Consider the following 17,816-nt stretch of genomic DNA (forward strand, 5'->3'; position numbering starts at 1 on the left):
AGAGAGGGTGATAAATTATAAATTAATAAGTAAGTCTAATAAATATTTATCCTTTTCTTCCAAAAATCCATTTTAAGCCTTTTTAGTTGATAAGTGAATTTCTGTTTATAACATTTTTTAATGAATTTACAATTTATACCAAAATAATTTGTTCCTTTAAAAATATTGTTGACATGTTTGGGTAATACGTTGTTCACTTATAATTTTATATGTACATGTACTATCTTGATTCAGTTAATTCACAAAGTACTAAGAAAATATGATTTTGTGTTTACATATGATTATATATAAATAATGTTTATACCTTTAGATTTCTAGCAATACCTTGCTAATAACAGTAACACTAGCTATTTTAAGATTGAATTTTGAGTATTGAGTATTTCTTACAAGCTACATAAAACTTTGCGTCCAAGTGGGAGACAGAGGCTGTGTTCACCATGCACTCTAAAAGGCCAATTTATACAGACAAGCGGTAGCGGTAAGCGGAAAACCGTGAGCTTATCCACATAGATTTTGTATCTGTTCTTAGCGGAAACCGTCTGTCCGCTCCGCGTTTTGTGTAAATGGTCATAAGAAATAACATAAGCTTCTATATTTGTATTACCATTATACCACTCGTCTTTAAATTGGCCTTTGGGCTAAGAGAAATATTAAGCCTTAAAATTAAAAAAAGCCCTGTCTAAGTGAATACAATTTAAGGGAAAAATGAAATATCTATTTAAATACTTAGTATGTATGGGGAATATCTCACTGAAGTGTGATTGGTGAATGTCTGTACGCTGTTAAACACGTTCAATAATTTAATGGATCATTAGTTTCTATTATATGTCAATTGTATGTATTGTCAAATGCTTGGTGTCTCTATTCGTAAAGAGTTTATTATTTTAGCATTAATTGTTGTAAGTTTACCTCACCTGAAAATGGTAGTTTTCTCCTTTGTCACAAAACCCAACTCAGGATTTATTAACAGGGTGTGAGGAAAAAGTTTGTAATAAGGTGGAAACATAATTACTGACCCTTTAACTTATCCTCCAATCAGAGACCACTAATTAAGAACTGTCTTTAGTTAGAAACCATTGTGAGAGTATCCTCGATGTATACTCAATATCATCAATTGGTCCCAATAGTTTTCTTTTATTTGTGTGTAAAAACCAACCAGTACAGAGCAACCTCCCCCTATCACTATCCTCAGCCCAGCTCCTGTTTTTGTCAATCCACCTATATCCATGTCAGGGCTAACTTGTAGTACTATAATACACTGGTGCTAGCGAATACTGTGTTTTTTTAATTTGGTCACAGTGTTTTTAATGTAAAGAAGTGCATCTGTCACTGAAGAAACCTCGAAATTCCTTCTTACTAGCTTGGTTCCCACGGGTACAATGAGAAACGTATTCGCAACGTAAGGATGTACGCGCAACGCAAATAGGTTTGACCAATCACAAATGGCTGTTAGATGATCCGTTGCTTGTGATTGGTCGAATTTTCTGTGCGTTACGTGTACGTCCTTCTTGCATTGTCTCCTAGCGGGAACCAAGCTTCCATTGTTTACGACTAGTTATTGTAAATTATATATAAACCACAGTCAATTGGTGTATATTCTCGATCATTTATTGTAAAGATGTGGTATTTTTTTAAGGTGATGGACCAAAATTGGACATGGATGAATTTATTGTGTTATTATTTATTATAGTAAAAAATAATTGTTTATTGTGGAAGAGAGATTATTAGTTGTAGGCCTAAATGGATGGTCAGTGTAATTATTTACTATTTATCTAAATGTGCCCATAAGGTGATTGTAGTTTTTGATTAATGAAATTATTTCCGGAATGAATGAGATTTGAGTTTCTAATTTGGGTGTGTCCAGTTGTAACTGCAGTTAGGAGCTTATCTTCTTTTTGACCCCGCCCTGATACGCCCCAGTGGACAGTACGTTCTTTTTACTTAATAAGTGCCATTACATTAATCCCCCGAATTTTTTGTTTAATTCTTGATTATTCAAATATTAACATGCATATTCATAAGCTAACGTTATTTGTGGGTGAAGACATTTTTATTAGATATTTTATTTGAATTGAAACCAATATTTTAGATGGGAACATGCCGACATAATGGTGGCGATAATGCGTTATGTGTGACGCGGTTGATATCATATTTTACAACTTTATTTATATACATTTTATTGAGGCAAAAACAACATTTCAACTGGTCCATACCATAATACACTCGTGGGTCCCAAACGCTCGGGCGGCAGACGGTATGTCCTATCAAGTGTTCATATGTCTATATTCTAATTGTTTGTGAGTTAAGAGCCCTGTGCTGATTTTGTTCCCACCATCTTCTGTGTGATTATATTATAACCTATGTTTATTTGTATTATGACATTGCTTTCTTCTTTGGTATAAAGCTTATGAAATTATATGTTATCTGTTCCCTTTTTTTTTTGTCGTATTACTTAAGATTTCACCAATCACTGTCGCTTGTGATTGGTCAAAGTAAAAGTTCCTATATTACCATTTGTGTTCAAAAGTAATGAATATTAATAGTCCAACAAGACTCGACGATGTATTAAAAGTAATGAAGATTGGTTCCCATACGCAACGTAAAGGTAACCGCGCCGCAATCAATTTGATTAAAGCTTGGTTCCCACTAGAGACGCAACATAACGACGTAACGCAACGTAAGGGATTTGACCATTCACAAGCGATGGATTATTCGAACAGTGGCTTGTCAAAAAGCTTGGTTCCCACTAGAACGTAACGCAAGGACGTAAACGCCACGCAAGCGTTTTAACCAATGACAAGCGAAGTTATAGACAGCAATCACAAGCGAATAAGCCATCGCTTGTGATTGGTCAATTCACTTGCGTTGCGTTACGTCCTTGTGTTGCGTCGCTAGTAGTGGGAACCACGCTTTAGTCAACTTGCGTTGCGTCTACGTTCTTACGGTGTGTTCAAGTGGGAACCAAGCTTAATCGCGACGCACTTGCGTTGTGCCTACGTACGTCGTTACGTTGCATCCAAGTGGGAACCAAACGTAAAAACTCAAAGGCAATATTTTAGATAAAATTCAATCGATACTCTGTACTATGTATACATAAATGTTTATTATTACATCTTCCGTTGTTATGGCTATTACATAATAATTTATCTAGATTACGATAAGTCTGATCCATATTCTGGTAGATTTGTTCCACGTGTGCGGTAGAAACCTTTGACGACGCGCTCGACACGCGCGTGTTGACGTGAAGGCACTTCTAGCGATATCCCGTGCCCGTAAGCTGATGACGATAACACTGGTATTTGCTTCGAAGATTCCTTTAAGAAAAAAATGTAGTCATACCGTACATTATCTAATGCAATATTCGCAAAAAGGTGTAGATTAATGTTAAATGTGATGTAAAGTTTATTTCATTTCATCATTCGATCACTAGCATTTATGCTATTTTAAAGCTGGGTTCCCATAAAGCTTGGTTCCCACTAGAACGTAACGCAAGGACGTAAACGCAACGCAAGCGTTTTAACCCCGGTTTTAACCAATGACAAGCGAAGTTATAGACGGTTAGCAATCACAAGCGATTGGTCAATTCACTTGCGTTGCGTTACGTCCTTGTGTTGCGTCGCTAGTGGGAACCACGCTTTAAGTAGGACGCAACGCCATGGACTAGACGCAACACAATCCATCGCTTGTGATTGGTCAAATCATGTCAGTACGTAGCGTTCTAGTGTAAATTAGCGTGGTTCTCACTAGCAACGCAACACAAGGACGTAACGGCAACGCAAGTGAATTGACCAATCACAAGCGATGGCTTATTCGCTTGTGATTGCTAACTGTCTATAACTTCGCTTGTCATTGGTTAAAACGCTTGCGTTGCGTTTACGTCCTTGCGTTACGTTCTAATGGGAACCAAGCTTAATAGCTTGAACGTCGTCCCCGCTTCCACCATGAGTGGATCGAAGAATAACATACCTCTGAAAATACATTCAGGTTCATCGTATGCTGACGATCATCTCGATGTATCTTGCTGTGGAATCCCTCCTCGACATGGAATAGTCGGTCGTAAGTTGAGCTAGGCTGGTACTAAGAGTTCAGACCATAACAAAAATGATGAAACAGTATGCAAAGATACATTACATTTATCCGCTCTATCTCTTTGGTATTAAGGTAGCAGTGCGCAAAGAACCAGTTTATTTAGGCCTCAAGGTCTCTTGTATTTAGGCGTAATGTGTGAAAGGAACAGGCTATACATTAAATTGAATGATTCTTCTATTTAATTTTTTATGGTTCTTTTATTTTGGATGAAAATTGATAAAATTGAAGGTTAGATAAAGTAAATTTGTTTTTCGTTCTGAGGTTGCTAGCTCACCTGTTTGTTATTATTAAAATATGTTCTTTTTTCTTTGAGTTCTTCTTCCGATGCTGGTTTAATGCCAGGCCATTGTTCAGATCCGTCCCCTTTAGTTGCTAAATGATTCTTTCGAATGTTCTTTTCACGCTAAAAATATAAATATAAAACCAGATAAAACATGATGTTATTCTCTCTAGGCCTAACCTAATAGTTCTATTATTGATATACTACAGACTTAGGCTAGCGTGTTTTTATTTTTTATTAGAAGCCGACTTACCCTCACAATTTCAATCCACCTTAATTTTACTTCTTCTGGTGTTGGAATTTTTCTCCCGTAATTTGACATAGTTGACATTGTCTTTTTATTCATTTTAATATTTTTTAGATAAGTTATAGTTGTTCACTTCGGGTTAGTTAATGTGACTTAAGATTAAATAAAATTACGTTTCCAACGAATACAGTAACCAATAGATACGCCACATTATGCGCGATCGATCGTACGCTGAGTTCAGGGGTTGTTGGGATATATCGGGACGCGCGCGTAGTACAAAGATATAAATATTTTCATTTAGCCACGATCGCGCACATGTCTCTATACGTGCGCACATTGTCCAATGTGCTGTCTCTGCTGCAACTGCTCAAAATACGGTATAAAAATACGGTATAAAATACGGTATTTTTTATACCGTATTTTTTAGTACCCCGTTTCTGCTAACAATACTTCTTGGGTGGTCGTGTTAAATTTCATCTTTTTTACCCAAATTGCCATTCATTTATTTGATCGATAATTAAAAGTCGCAATAAAGGAAGTTTTACGTCTTACTTTCAACAGCCTAGCCCTAGTGAAAGAGATGTTGTGAGAGCACAGAAAACATCGTAATGGGGACAATTAATTCGTTCCCTCCCCGAGTTATTGTATTTTGCAATGTTGTACTGCTTTCGCAGGCTCTTCAGCTTTGAGTTTACTTGCTTTGGAGACAAGTCTATTCCATACGAATGTTGACCTTTTGTCATGTAAAAAAAAAAAACGTTATTTTTTATTGGCAGCAGAAACGGGTACAAAAAATACGGTATAAATTTGTAAATACCGTATTTTATCCACAAATTTTGTGGGGAAAATACGGTATACAAAATACGGTATATTTTTTATGAGCGCAGTTTCTGCTGCCAAAAATATACCGTATATATACGGTCTTCAAAAAATACCGTATAATATACGGTATTTAGTTGGCAGCAGAAACAGGGCCATAGTGGCCAACACATTCTTAAACCTCCCGCAAAAGTGGCCGCTTACAGGATCGGAGGTGACCACCGTTACGGGAGGTTCTGCCATATAGGGCCATCGTATTATTAAATTATGGCTATGCACGATATTTTTCGTTTTTACCGCAACGAGCCTTTAAATTCCCCAGCTAATTGTACTTGTTGTATGTTTATGATCTGGTGGTCTTGTATTATGTATGATCTTCAGACAAATTTTAACATATGAAAATGCATGGTCGATCAAAATCTGTGTAGTTTTCTCATTTCATCTAAAAACACAGAAATGTTCACAGAAATGTTCTTTTTGAAAAAAATAAACGCGTTTTTTGCTTTTTTGACGCGTTCTAAATCTAAAACAATTTCATCTAATTTCATCATTTTTTTGGCATGCGCGTTGCAATTGCGACAACAACGAAGGCAGCATGGCAGATACCGGTGTTCAAAAATTAAGTAAAAGGTAGCGAATTAATTGTTATTTTTAGTGAAATTGAATTGCATTGATTGCGTATTTAATATATCTTTTGATATTTATGTTAACATGACGTTCTGCATGTATATATAGCCCTAGCTAGGCCTACTATGTATTGTAGGCTTGCGCCTAGCTATCTAGGTTAGGCCAGCTGCTAGCCTACACTCTGTCTCTGACGACTGAGGTCTATAGGCTATAGGTAGCGGGGGAGGATGCTAGTCAAGTCGCCCCATCGCAAAGTCGCCCCATACAAAGTCGCCCCTTACACAGTCGCCCCATTGCAAAGTCGCCCCAAAACAAAGTCGCCCCGACACAGTCGCCCCATCGCAAAGTCGCCCCATCGCAAAGTCGCCCCAACGCAAAGTCGCCCCATCGCAAAGTCGCCCCATCACAAAGTCGCCCTATCGCAAAGTCGCCCCAAAACGTTAAAAAATAGTTTACAAGTGCGTAAAATGTCGCAATGATACACAAAATAACACGGAACGTGTAGGCATAAAAAGGGGAAGCCCCGCCATGTAGTCTCAGGTCACACGATCGGCACGCACCCCCATCATCAGAGAGGAAGCCCCCGACTAATCACTCCGCGGTCGCACTAACGTGCTAGCTTACCAGAGGGAAACCCCCGTAATTACTCCGCCGTTGTCGTCGTACTACAACTACAACGCAACATCTGAAGATGGGGAAACCCCGCCGGAGTTTTACGATGATATCAGTCGCGTTCGAAATCGGTCGCGTTTAAATTTGGTCGCGATAAAATGATGTTATAAGATCTAGATTATTTTTACTTTGGTCGATGAATATGTATTATTATTATTAGGCCTATATTAATAATTTGTAAACATACAGTAGTTTAAGATTATAATATTATCCAGCATAATGTCATTTAACAGTACATAATTATTTAAATGTGAAATATTTTATAGGAAACGTAGGCTACGTCTGTGTCTTTTATTTTATATGCAACAAATTAAGTAAAACAATTTATTTATAAACATTCAGTTTACTATTATATACATAGTATTACGTAATGAACATTGATTGTAAGCCTGGAAAGGCAATCCCATCATTATATCCATTATAAAATTGCATCATATCACCACTATATGTCGTAATGACGTGCGTGTGTGTATTCGTCGTACGTCCGTGTACGTATTATTCCGTGCCTCTTCACTGTCTTGTTTAATTTAAAATTAAATAAATACCCGATATGAGGATATTTATTAGGCATGATAATTAGAATGTTCTAGGCCTAACCAAAGGGGTTGAAAAGAATTCTTCAGTAAAATGATCATTGTGCTGTTGAATAAAAGGACTCGCCATCTGAAACATTCTCTGAAACCAATCGGAGCTGCGCCTTCTGGTATCTGTTTCCTCACAGCTGCTACGTCTTTCTGCTGACCGTCGGGGATTCCCCTTTTTAAAAAACACGCACACGATACTGTACGATGGTTTTTCCATGGTCAAAATGTAGCGTTTTAATTTTACTAAAATACCTGCATGTAAAACAATCATATCGGCAATGAAATCCTTTTTTTTTATTTCTTTATTTTGAAAAGTCATTATAAAATTAAGACACATAACTTGTCAATAAATGCAAAATGATCAATAAGTAGCCTATAGCACTCATTGTCTTACAACACTGTTATTGTTTTAACTACTGTAAATCTATACGAAGGCCTAGGCTACTACACATTTATACATTTATTATATTATCCTAATTAGCTTATCCTAAAAAAATAGCTGGTATCCACGCGTAGGTTGAAGAAAGATTCGTAATTGTGGCTCTGGTAACTAATTTTAAAATCATATTAAATTAACATTTTCGAAACTATAAATCAGGGATAATCTTTTTAGAACTTTCAAACAAGGGACTATTTTTTTAATGATTTTTAAAAAGCACATCACTCCATTAAAACCTGTAAAATAAAAATTAAAACACAAATTATGTATATAGGATAAACATTATACTGTATACGACATTTAGCGCGACCAAAGTAACAACGCAATCGATATCAAACGCAACCAATATGATTAAAACCGTGGGCGACTTTGCGATGGGGCGACTTTGCGTTGGGGCGACTTTGCGATGGGGCGAATTTGCGATGGGGCGACTTTGTAATGGGGCGACTTTGCGATGGGGCGACTGTGCCGGGGCGACTTTGTTTTGGGGCGACTTTGCGATGGGGCGACTTTGTATTGGGCGACTTTGTATGGGGCGACTTTGCGATGGGGCGACTTGACTGGATCCCCTCTGGATGCCCGTATGTATGTAGTTAGCTCAGGCTAGCCTACCTGGCCTAGGCCTAGGCCATAACCAGCCAGTTTGGCCACCCGGAGGGTTTGGAATTTTTGCCATTATTCACATTGCAAATTGCAATTGAATAGGCCTAGTAGATTTAGGCCTAGATTGAGGAAAAATGCATCTTTTTTTTAACATACTTGTCGTATTCAATTGGGAACTTTCGTTGTCAACGTAAAAAAGATTCGTTGAGTACTTTTTGTATTCGAATTTTGTAAATTTGTGCTCAACAGAAAGTCATTCGAATAGAAAATGTTGACAACGAAAGCTTTTTCGTTAAGAACAATCTCAACGCTCAAAATACTCCGTTAAAGAAGTACTCAACGGAAAAACTACTTAACCATCCACTCGAATACGACAAATGGCTGCTTTTATTCTTTTTAGGCTGCGCTATATCTACGCCTATATCGTGCCCACTATGGCTTTTAATAAAAAAACTAATGTGTTATGATATCGGTGCACCGGTCGGATGGCTGAAGGGGTAGTAGTGCCTGGGTCTCGCAACGTCATGCTAGTAGCCCTCGGCAGGGGTTCGAAACTCACTTTTTTTTCCCCACTACCTTTGTTGACCATCGTCTTCCTATAGGGATGTTTATTTTTAGTAAACGAGGGCAGAAGGCCTGATCTGGTCAATAGGCGTAGATATAGCACAGGAATTGCATCTACGATTTAGGCATAGACATAGCCACTGCGTTTTTTTAACGTGTGTATTATAACCATTATTCAATCATATTATGGAATATGATGATCATTGAATGATGATTGGATACAGTGCAAAATATGTATGATGAAACGCTGTTTTATTTTTTTATTTAAATTATTATTATTGAATTATTGATACATTTTTATGATACTTGCATACAGTACCATTACATAAAGAACAAGTTTTGAATACTTTCTTATATGCTGCAGACTTAGCAAGAAATGAACTTTACCCCAATGTTGAGCCTAGCGTTGCGACGTGCAACATGCACCACCCTTTCACAGTGCGAGAAAGTAAGCTTGCTAACACAGCAGGCTAGGAGGAGTTGTGTAGGCCGCCATGCTGTGTGTTGCATTGATTCTACTCACACTTTTCACCTAAGAGATTACTGCAGGTTAGTGCTAGGCATCTGGGGTCTGGCTCATTTCTTGCTGGCTATCTATTTCAGTTGTCGTGTTGTGTATATATGTATGTCTTTGATTGATTCTCTATAGTAACTCTGTCATTTTGTGTTATTTTGTACATTAATAATGGAAATTTTTAAAATAATCGTATATTTACACACTTTTAAAAATTTAAATCATTTCAGTGAACAGAAGAGGAGAGCAAAGGCGGAAAAGAAGGCAAAAGAAAAGGAAGATAAGGCCAAACAACGAGCAGAGGAAGAAGCAAAAGTTGAGAAAAAAACTCCAAAGAAAATATCGGAGGATGAGGAAACTCTAGATCCAAATGTAAGTCTTAATTTCATACTAAAATATTCACTTGTATTGTACCTATCTATGAAAATTACTTTACGTTGAATTGAGTTACTTAGCAAAGTTAACACAAACCATAGCCACAAAAAATTGACACAAAAGTTTAAGACTCTCGTCGATAATAGTTCTAGTGTACATATCTGGCTTGTGTGTACTTTAAAGAACCCAGTTCATCTATTGAAAGAGTAGGGCTACCCCGGTGTACTGGTCCATCTCAGCCGCAGTCGTTTGGTAACCGTTTAGTACACGCAAAAGCACTCTTAAGGGAGAAGATAGTTTTGTTACGTTTACACACAATTATGCCCAGTATTCACCAACATTTACATTTTTATTTACTTTCAGCAATACTTCAAGATAAGATCCAAGGCAGTTGCGGTGTTGAAAGCAGCTGGAGATTCTCCATACCCACATAAGTTTAATGTGACCATATCATTAACAGCATTTATTGATAAATACAATGGCTTAGAAGTTGGTCAACATCTTGAAGATGTTGTCAATTTAGCAGGTAATAAGTTATATTTAGCTAATAAAATTTACATATTATTGCCTGGTGTGAATTTCAATTGTAATTATTAATTATTATATTTGTTTTATCTTAGGTCGTATCCATGCCAAAAGATTGCAAGGAAACAAATTGATCTTTTATGACCTTAGGTCAGAGGGCAAAAAGTTGCAGGTCATGGCAAATGCCAAGTAAGTGTTTTACAATTAATTCAATATGTTTTATAAAACAATGAAATCTTTTCAAAGTAAAAGTGGATCGAGTATAATCCCACCCCCTAAGTTCCATTAGTCCTTATCTCATATTACCCAATTCAATATCCGTGTCCCATCTCAAATTATATATTGTATATTAGTATTTTTAAGTCATTTATAATAGTGTTTTTAAGTTGTATTAATAGTGGTTTTTATTTCTTAGCAACTATTCCTCTGAAGAAGAGTTCTTGAAAATAAATGATAAATTAAGAAGAGGTGATATTGTTGGCATTGTGGGTAATCCAGGTAGGTTTTTCTGTTACCATGGTATTGTTTTAGGAAAGAATAAACAGAAGGCATTTGTATTCATTATATGATTGTGATTTGAGTGTTGGTTTATGCACACACATATGATTTTCATATTTCTACCTACTTTTTATGGTGTAATATAACCGCAACCAATCAGAGTTCATGTATGTGATTCTTGAGATTTTATTGTGTTTTGTTTTATTTATTTATTCTGGGTGACTTCTTCAGTTTATTGTGTTTTGTTTTATTTATTTATGCAAGACTGACTTCTTCAGACAAAGACTGGTCTCCCAGAGGACCCAGTTATGGTCAGTGGCTGTGTGTGTACTAATACACCGGGGTAACTCCCTACTCGTCTCGAAATATGTACTAGGTTCTTTATAGTGCACATGAACTAGATGTTTACACTGGACCTATGTTTTATAGTTCTTATCCAAGAAGACTCGTTCTTCCACCAGAACCATGGAGCAAGTGAGCCTCGAACCCTTGCCGATGTTATGTCTACATAATTACGGTTAAACTGTCTTAAGCGCTTGGCCATTCACCTAATGGAAAACATGCTCAATGAAAATAAAATTTTGATTTGTTCCAACAAAATTTTTTAATAGGAAAAACAAAGAAAGGAGAACTAAGTATCATTCCACAAACAATGACGCTATTGTCACCTTGTTTGCACATGTTACCTCATCTACATTTTGGACTAACCAACAAGGTAAATTAATATATTGTTTGCATGAAATTAATATGTTGAATATGCATACAGTCAAAGAACTTATAACACAAGAATCTCCTGTTCGTCCGAAGCGCTTAACAATTTCGAAAGGCATTGTGGGATAGCATAGAGCTAATGGGTGGCGCCATTGTGAGCCATGGAAAAGCGCTCCCGCATCAAATTAGAAAGTCAAAATCATAGAGGTCTGCTAATACTATAGGGGGGATAGAGTAATTGACTGAGCCCTCTACTGGAGTAGTGCGCCCTCAATAAATTAGAAAGTCAAAATCATAGAGGGGATCTGCTAATACTATAGGGAGATAGAGTAATTGACTGAGCCATAGGAATTAATAGTTTTGACTTCCTAGTTTGGAAGGGGCGCTGCTCAATGCTGTGAAATGGCGTCGCCCAGTTTGACCTTTTAACCCTGTACTTCCGATACTGTGTTTTGAATGCAAATTGAAGAACAGGAGATTCTTGTGTTATAAGTTCTTTGATACAGTAAAGTTACCATCTTACACCAAATATATATGGTTCTGAAAAGAACAGTGTAGTTTCTTGACATTTCGATCAAGATACATTGATCTTCTCAGGAATGAGAATGAAAGATAAATTAAATTATATTTTATCAGCTAATTTTGTATTCTGTGTTCATAAATTGAAAAGTACAATTATTTTGTATTAATTGAAAATATTATTTGATTTTAAGGAAACTCGATTTAGACAGCGATACCTAGATCTGATTATGAATGAATACGTCCGACAGAAGTTCATTGCTCGTGCCAAGATAGTTGCTTACGTTCGCAAATTTCTTGATAATCTGGGTTTTCTTGAGGTAAGGTAGAAACCAGTGATATATTTCTTGATAATTGTTATCATTACAAGATTAGTAACTGGTGATACCACATTATCTAACCTTAATTAGTTACTAAACCTCAACAAACATGCTGTACAGTCTAGATATGAAGACAAAGTTACTAAAAAGATCTCAAGTCTGTTGGTTTGAGTTCCACTAAAAACTTGCAGATCTTTTTATTCTTTATTATTTTCTGTATTTTAAGTATGATCAACTGAGCGAAGTTCAAATAAGTTCGCAGTTGAGAAAAATATTTTTTTATTCTCTTTAATATAATACTATTATCTATTTGTTGTGACTAGTTGTGTTTTTTGTTTTAGATTGAGACCCCAATGATGAATATGATAGCAGGAGGGGCAACAGCTAAACCCTTTGTTACGCACCACAATGATTTAAATATGGATCTGTTTATGCGTGTAGCACCTGAACTTTATCACAAGGTATGTTAGCTACACACACACACTAACGATGGTATTACATTTAATTATTAACAGTTGGATAATCAAAGTTAACATAGATATATAATAAGAGTAGTTTATTTCTTATATTGATATTTTATATTATTTATTTTCATTTTTAAAATGGTATTGTGTTATGTTGACATCCATACAAAGTGATGACAACAAGTTAAATTCATTCATGCTATATTTACAAAATGTTACTAAATGCGTAAAGCGTCCACCATACCAATAAATGAATACCTGGGAATCACATCAACTGGAGCCATCAGGGTATAATATAATTTATCAAAAATTCTATTTTATATCTAACATTGTATAATACAATGCAAGTTCCATTTTTTTTTCAAATCTTTTACATAGTATATTTTCGAGTTGTTGGAATCTCTATAAATTAACTCTTCCTATTTGTAGATGTTAGTGGTTGGCGGCATTGATAGAGTGTATGAAATAGGACGACAATTCCGTAATGAAGGAATCGATATGACCCATAACCCAGAGTTCACTACCTGTGAATTTTACATGGCGTATGCAGATTATAATGACCTGATGTCTATTACAGAATCATTGTTGTCTGGTAAGTATCGTTCTTAATGAGTTCACCACCTTTTACATGGTAGATTGTAACCATGTTCATTACAGAATCATTGTTGTCTGGTAAATACTGTTTTTAATGTGTTCACCCCCTTTTACATGGTAGATTGTAACCATGTTCATTACAGAATCATTGTTGTCTGGTAAGTACTGTGTTTAATGAGTTCACTACCTTTTACATGGTAGATTGTAACCATGTTTACAGAATCATTGTTGTCTAAGTACTGTGTTTAATGAGTTCACTACCTTTTACATGGTAGATTGTAACCATGTTCATTACCAAATCATTGTTGTCTAGTAAGTACTGTGCTTAATGAGTTGACTGCCTTTTACATGGTAGGTTGTAACCATGTTCATTACAGAATCATTGTTGTCTAGTAAGTACTGTGTTGAAAGAGTTCACTGCCTTTTACATGGTAGATTGTAACCATCTTCTTTACAGAATCATTGTTGTCTAGTAAGTACCGTGCTTAATTAGTTCACGACCTTTTACATGGTAGATTGTAACTATGTTCATTACAGAATCATTGTTGTCTGGTAAGAACCGTACTTAATTAGTTCACTACCTTTTACATGGTAGATTGTAACTATGTTCATTACAGAATCATTGTTGTCTAGTAAGTACTGTGCTTAATGAGTTCACCTTTTACATGGTAGATTGTAACCATGTTCATTACAGAATCATTGTCTAGTAAGTACTGTGTATAATGAGTTCACTGCCTTTACATGGTAGATTGTAACCATGTTCATTACAGAATCATTGTTGTCTGGTAAATACTGTACTTAATGAGTTCACTACCTTTTACATGGTAGACGTTTACCATGTTCATTACAGAATCATTTTGTCTAGTAAGTACTTTGCTTAATGAGTTAACCACCTTTAACATGGTAGAGTGTAACCATGTTCATTACAGAATTATTGTTGTCTGGTAAGTGTGTTTAATGAGTTCACTACCTTCTATATGGTAGATTGTAACTATGTTCATTACAGAATAATTTTTGACTAGTAAGTACTGTCCTTAATGAGTTCATTGCTTTTTACATTGTCGATTGTAACCATTACAGAATCATTGTTGTATAGTAAGTACTGTGTTTCGTGAGTTCACTGCCTTTTACATGGTAGATTGTAACCATGTTCATTACTGAATCATTGTTGTCTGGTAAGAACCGTGCTTAATGAGTTCACCACCTTTTACATGGCAGATTGTAACCATGTTCGTTACAGAATCATTGTTGTATAGTAAGTACTGGGTTTCGTGAGTTCACTGCCTTTTACATGGTAGATTGTAACCATGTTCATTACAGAATCATTGTTGTCTGGTAAGAACCGTGCTTAATGAGTTCACCACCTTTTACATGGTAGATTTTAACCATGTTCATTATAGAATCATTGTTTAGTAAGTACTTTTCTTAATGAGTTCACCACCTTTATATGGTAGATTGTAACTATGTTCATTACAGAATAATTTTTTACTAGTAAGTACTGTCCTTAATGAGTTCATTGCTTTTTACATGGTCGATTGTAACCATGTTCGTTACAGAATCATTATTGTACAGTAAGTACTGTGTTTCGTGAGTTCACTGCCTTTTACATGGTAGATTGTAACCATGTTCATTACAGAATCATTGTTGTCTGGTAAGAACCGTGCTTAATGAGTTCACCACCTTTTACATGGTAGATTTTAACCATGTTCATTATAGAATCATTGTTTAGTAAGTACTTTTCTTAATGAGTTCACCACCTTTTACATGGTAGATTGTAACCATGTTAATTACAGAATCATTGTTGTCTAGTAAGTACTGTGTTTAATGAGTTCACTACCTTTTACATGGTAGATTGTAACCATGTTCATTACAGAATCATTGTCTAGTAAGTACTGTGTATAATGAGTTCACTGCCTTTACATGGTAGATTGTAACCATGTTCATTACAGAATCATTGTTGTCTGGTAAATACTGTACTTAATGAGTTCACTACCTTTTACATGGTAGACGTTTACCATGTTCATTACAGAATCATTGTTGTCTAGTAAGTACTTTGCTTAATGAGTTAACCACCTTTTACATGGTAGATTGTAACTATGTTCATTACAGAATCATTGTTGTCTAGTAAGTACTGTGCTTAATGAGTTCACCTTTTACATGGTAGATTGTAACCATGTTCATTACAGAATAATTTTTGACTAGTAAGTACTGTCCTTAATGAGTTCATTGCTTTTTACATGGTCGATTGTAACCATGTTCATTACAGAATCATTGTTGTATAGTAAGTACTGTGTTTCGTGAGTTCACTGCATTTTACATGGTAGATTGTAACCATGTTCATTACAGAATCATTGTTGTCTGGTAAGAACCGTGCTTAACGAGTTCACCACCTTTTACATGGCAGATTGTAACCATGTTCATTACAGAATCATTGTTGTCTGGTAAGAACCGTGTTTAATGAGTTCACTACCTTTTACATGGTAGATTGTAACCATGTTCATTACAGAATCATTGTTGTCTAGTAAGTACTGTGTTTAATGAGTTCACTACCTTTTATATGGTAGATTGTAACCATGTTCATTACAGAATAATTTTTTACTAGTAAGTACTGTCCTTAATGAGTTCATTGCTTTTTACATGGTCGATTGTAACCATGTTCGTTACAGAATCATTGTTGTATAGTAAGTACTGTGTTTCGTGAGTTCACTGCCTTTTACATGGTAGATTGTAACCATGTTAATTACAGAATCATTGTTGTCTAGTAAGTACTGTGTTTAATGAGTTCACTACCTTTTACATGGTAGATTGTAACCATGTTCATTACAGAATCATTGTCTAGTAAGTACTGTGTATAATGAGTTCACTGCCTTTACATGGTAGATTGTAACCATGGTCATTACAGAATCATTGTTGTTTGGTAAATACTGTACTTAATGAGTTCACTACCTTTTACATGGTAGACGTTTACCATGTTCATTACAGAATCATTGTTGTCTAGTAAGTACTTTGCTTAATGAGTTACCACCTTTTACATGGTAGATTGTAACCATGTTCATTACAGAATCATTGTTGTCTAGTAAGTACTTTGCTTAATGAGTTCACTACCTTTTACATGGTAGAGTGTAACCATGTTCATTACAGAATTATTGTTGTCTGGTAAGTACTGTATTTAATGAGTTAACTACCTTTTACATGGTAGATTGTAACTATTTTCATTACAGAATAAGGGTTGTCTGGTAAGTACTGTGTTTAATGAGTTCACTACCTTTTACATGGTAGATTGTAACCATGTTCATTACAGAATCATTGTTGTCTAGTAAGTACTTTGCTTAATGAGTTAACCACCTTTTACATGGTAGAGTGTAACCATGTTCATTACAGAATTATTGTTGTCTGGTAAGTGTGTTTAATGAGTTCACTACCTTTTATATGGTAGATTGTAACTATGTTCATTACAGAATAATTTTTGACTAGTAAGTACTGTCCTTAATGAGTTCATTGCTTTTTACATGGTCGATTGTAACCATGTTCATTACAGAATCATTGTTGTATAGTAAGTACTGTGTTTCGTGAGTTCACTGCATTTTACATGGTAGATTGTAACCATGTTCATTACAGAATCATTGTTGTCTGGTAAGAACCGTGCTTAATGAGTTCACCACCTTTTACATGGCAGATTGTAACCATGTTCATTACAGAATCATTGTTGTCTGGTAAGAACCGTGTTTAATGAGTTCACTACCTTTTACATGGTAGATTGTAACCATGTTCATTACAGAATCATTGTTGTCTAGTAAGTACTGTGTTTAATGAGTTCATTACCTTTTATATGGTAGATTGTAACCATGTTCATTACAGAATAATTTTTTACTAGTAACTACTGTCCTTAATGAGTTCATTGCCATTTACATGGTCGATTGTAACCATGTTCGTTACAGAATCATTGTTGTATAGTAAGTACTGTGTTTCGTGAGTTCACTGCCTTTTACATGGTAGATTGTAACCATGTTAATTACAGAATCATTGTTGTCTAGTAAGTACTGTGTTTAATGAGTTCACTACCTTTTACATGGTAGATTGTAACCATGTTCATTACAGAATCATTGTCTAGTAAGTACTGTGTATAATGAGTTCACTGCCTTTACATGGTAGATTGTAACCATGGTCATTACAGAATCATTGTTGTTTGGTAAATACTGTACTTAATGAGTTCACTACCTTTTACATGGTAGACGTTTACCATGTTCATTACAGAATCATTGTTGTCTAGTAAGTACTTTGCTTAATGAGTTACCACCTTTTACATGGTAGATTGTAACCATGTTCATTACAGAATCATTGTTGTCTAGTAAGTACTTTGCTTAATGAGTTC

General features: G+C 35.5%; 2 protein-coding genes across 3 annotated transcripts in view; one reads left to right on the plus strand and one right to left on the minus strand.

The window, feature by feature from the left end:
* Positions 1-2,929: 2,929 nt before the first annotated feature.
* Positions 2,930-4,768, minus strand: LOC140047305 (cilia- and flagella-associated protein 90-like). Its single transcript, XM_072092243.1, has 4 exons — positions 4,623-4,768; positions 4,364-4,492; positions 3,967-4,077; positions 2,930-3,314 (listed from the first exon to the last, which is right to left on the minus strand). The coding sequence occupies exons 1-4, from the start codon at positions 4,713-4,715 to the stop codon at positions 3,153-3,155; spliced, it is 495 nt and encodes a 164-aa protein (XP_071948344.1). The 5' UTR covers positions 4,716-4,768; the 3' UTR covers positions 2,930-3,152.
* A 1,198-nt stretch (positions 4,769-5,966) lies between these two features.
* LOC140047313 (lysine--tRNA ligase-like) overlaps positions 5,967-17,816 on the plus strand; it is a 55,780-nt gene continuing 43,930 nt past the window's right edge. Inside the window, exons 1-10 of one of the 2 annotated variants that reach the window (XM_072092255.1) lie at positions 6,007-6,065; positions 9,289-9,473; positions 9,669-9,810; positions 10,177-10,339; positions 10,434-10,527; positions 10,754-10,836; positions 11,448-11,551; positions 12,261-12,386; positions 12,728-12,847; positions 13,280-13,442. In XM_072092255.1, coding sequence (XP_071948356.1) covers positions 9,301-9,473; positions 9,669-9,810; positions 10,177-10,339; positions 10,434-10,527; positions 10,754-10,836; positions 11,448-11,551; positions 12,261-12,386; positions 12,728-12,847; positions 13,280-13,442 — 1,168 coding nt within the window. In that variant the 5' untranslated portion in view covers positions 6,007-6,065; positions 9,289-9,300. Of the gene's footprint in view, positions 6,066-9,288; positions 9,474-9,668; positions 9,811-10,176; positions 10,340-10,433; positions 10,528-10,753; positions 10,837-11,447; positions 11,552-12,260; positions 12,387-12,727; positions 12,848-13,279; positions 13,443-17,816 lie in introns of both variants that reach the window. The other variant, XM_072092264.1, reaches the window with a different exon arrangement.

This window comes from Antedon mediterranea, chromosome 1 (genome assembly GCF_964355755.1).
Source record: "Antedon mediterranea chromosome 1, ecAntMedi1.1, whole genome shotgun sequence".
Classification (NCBI taxonomy): Eukaryota; Metazoa; Echinodermata; class Crinoidea; order Comatulida; family Antedonidae; genus Antedon; species Antedon mediterranea.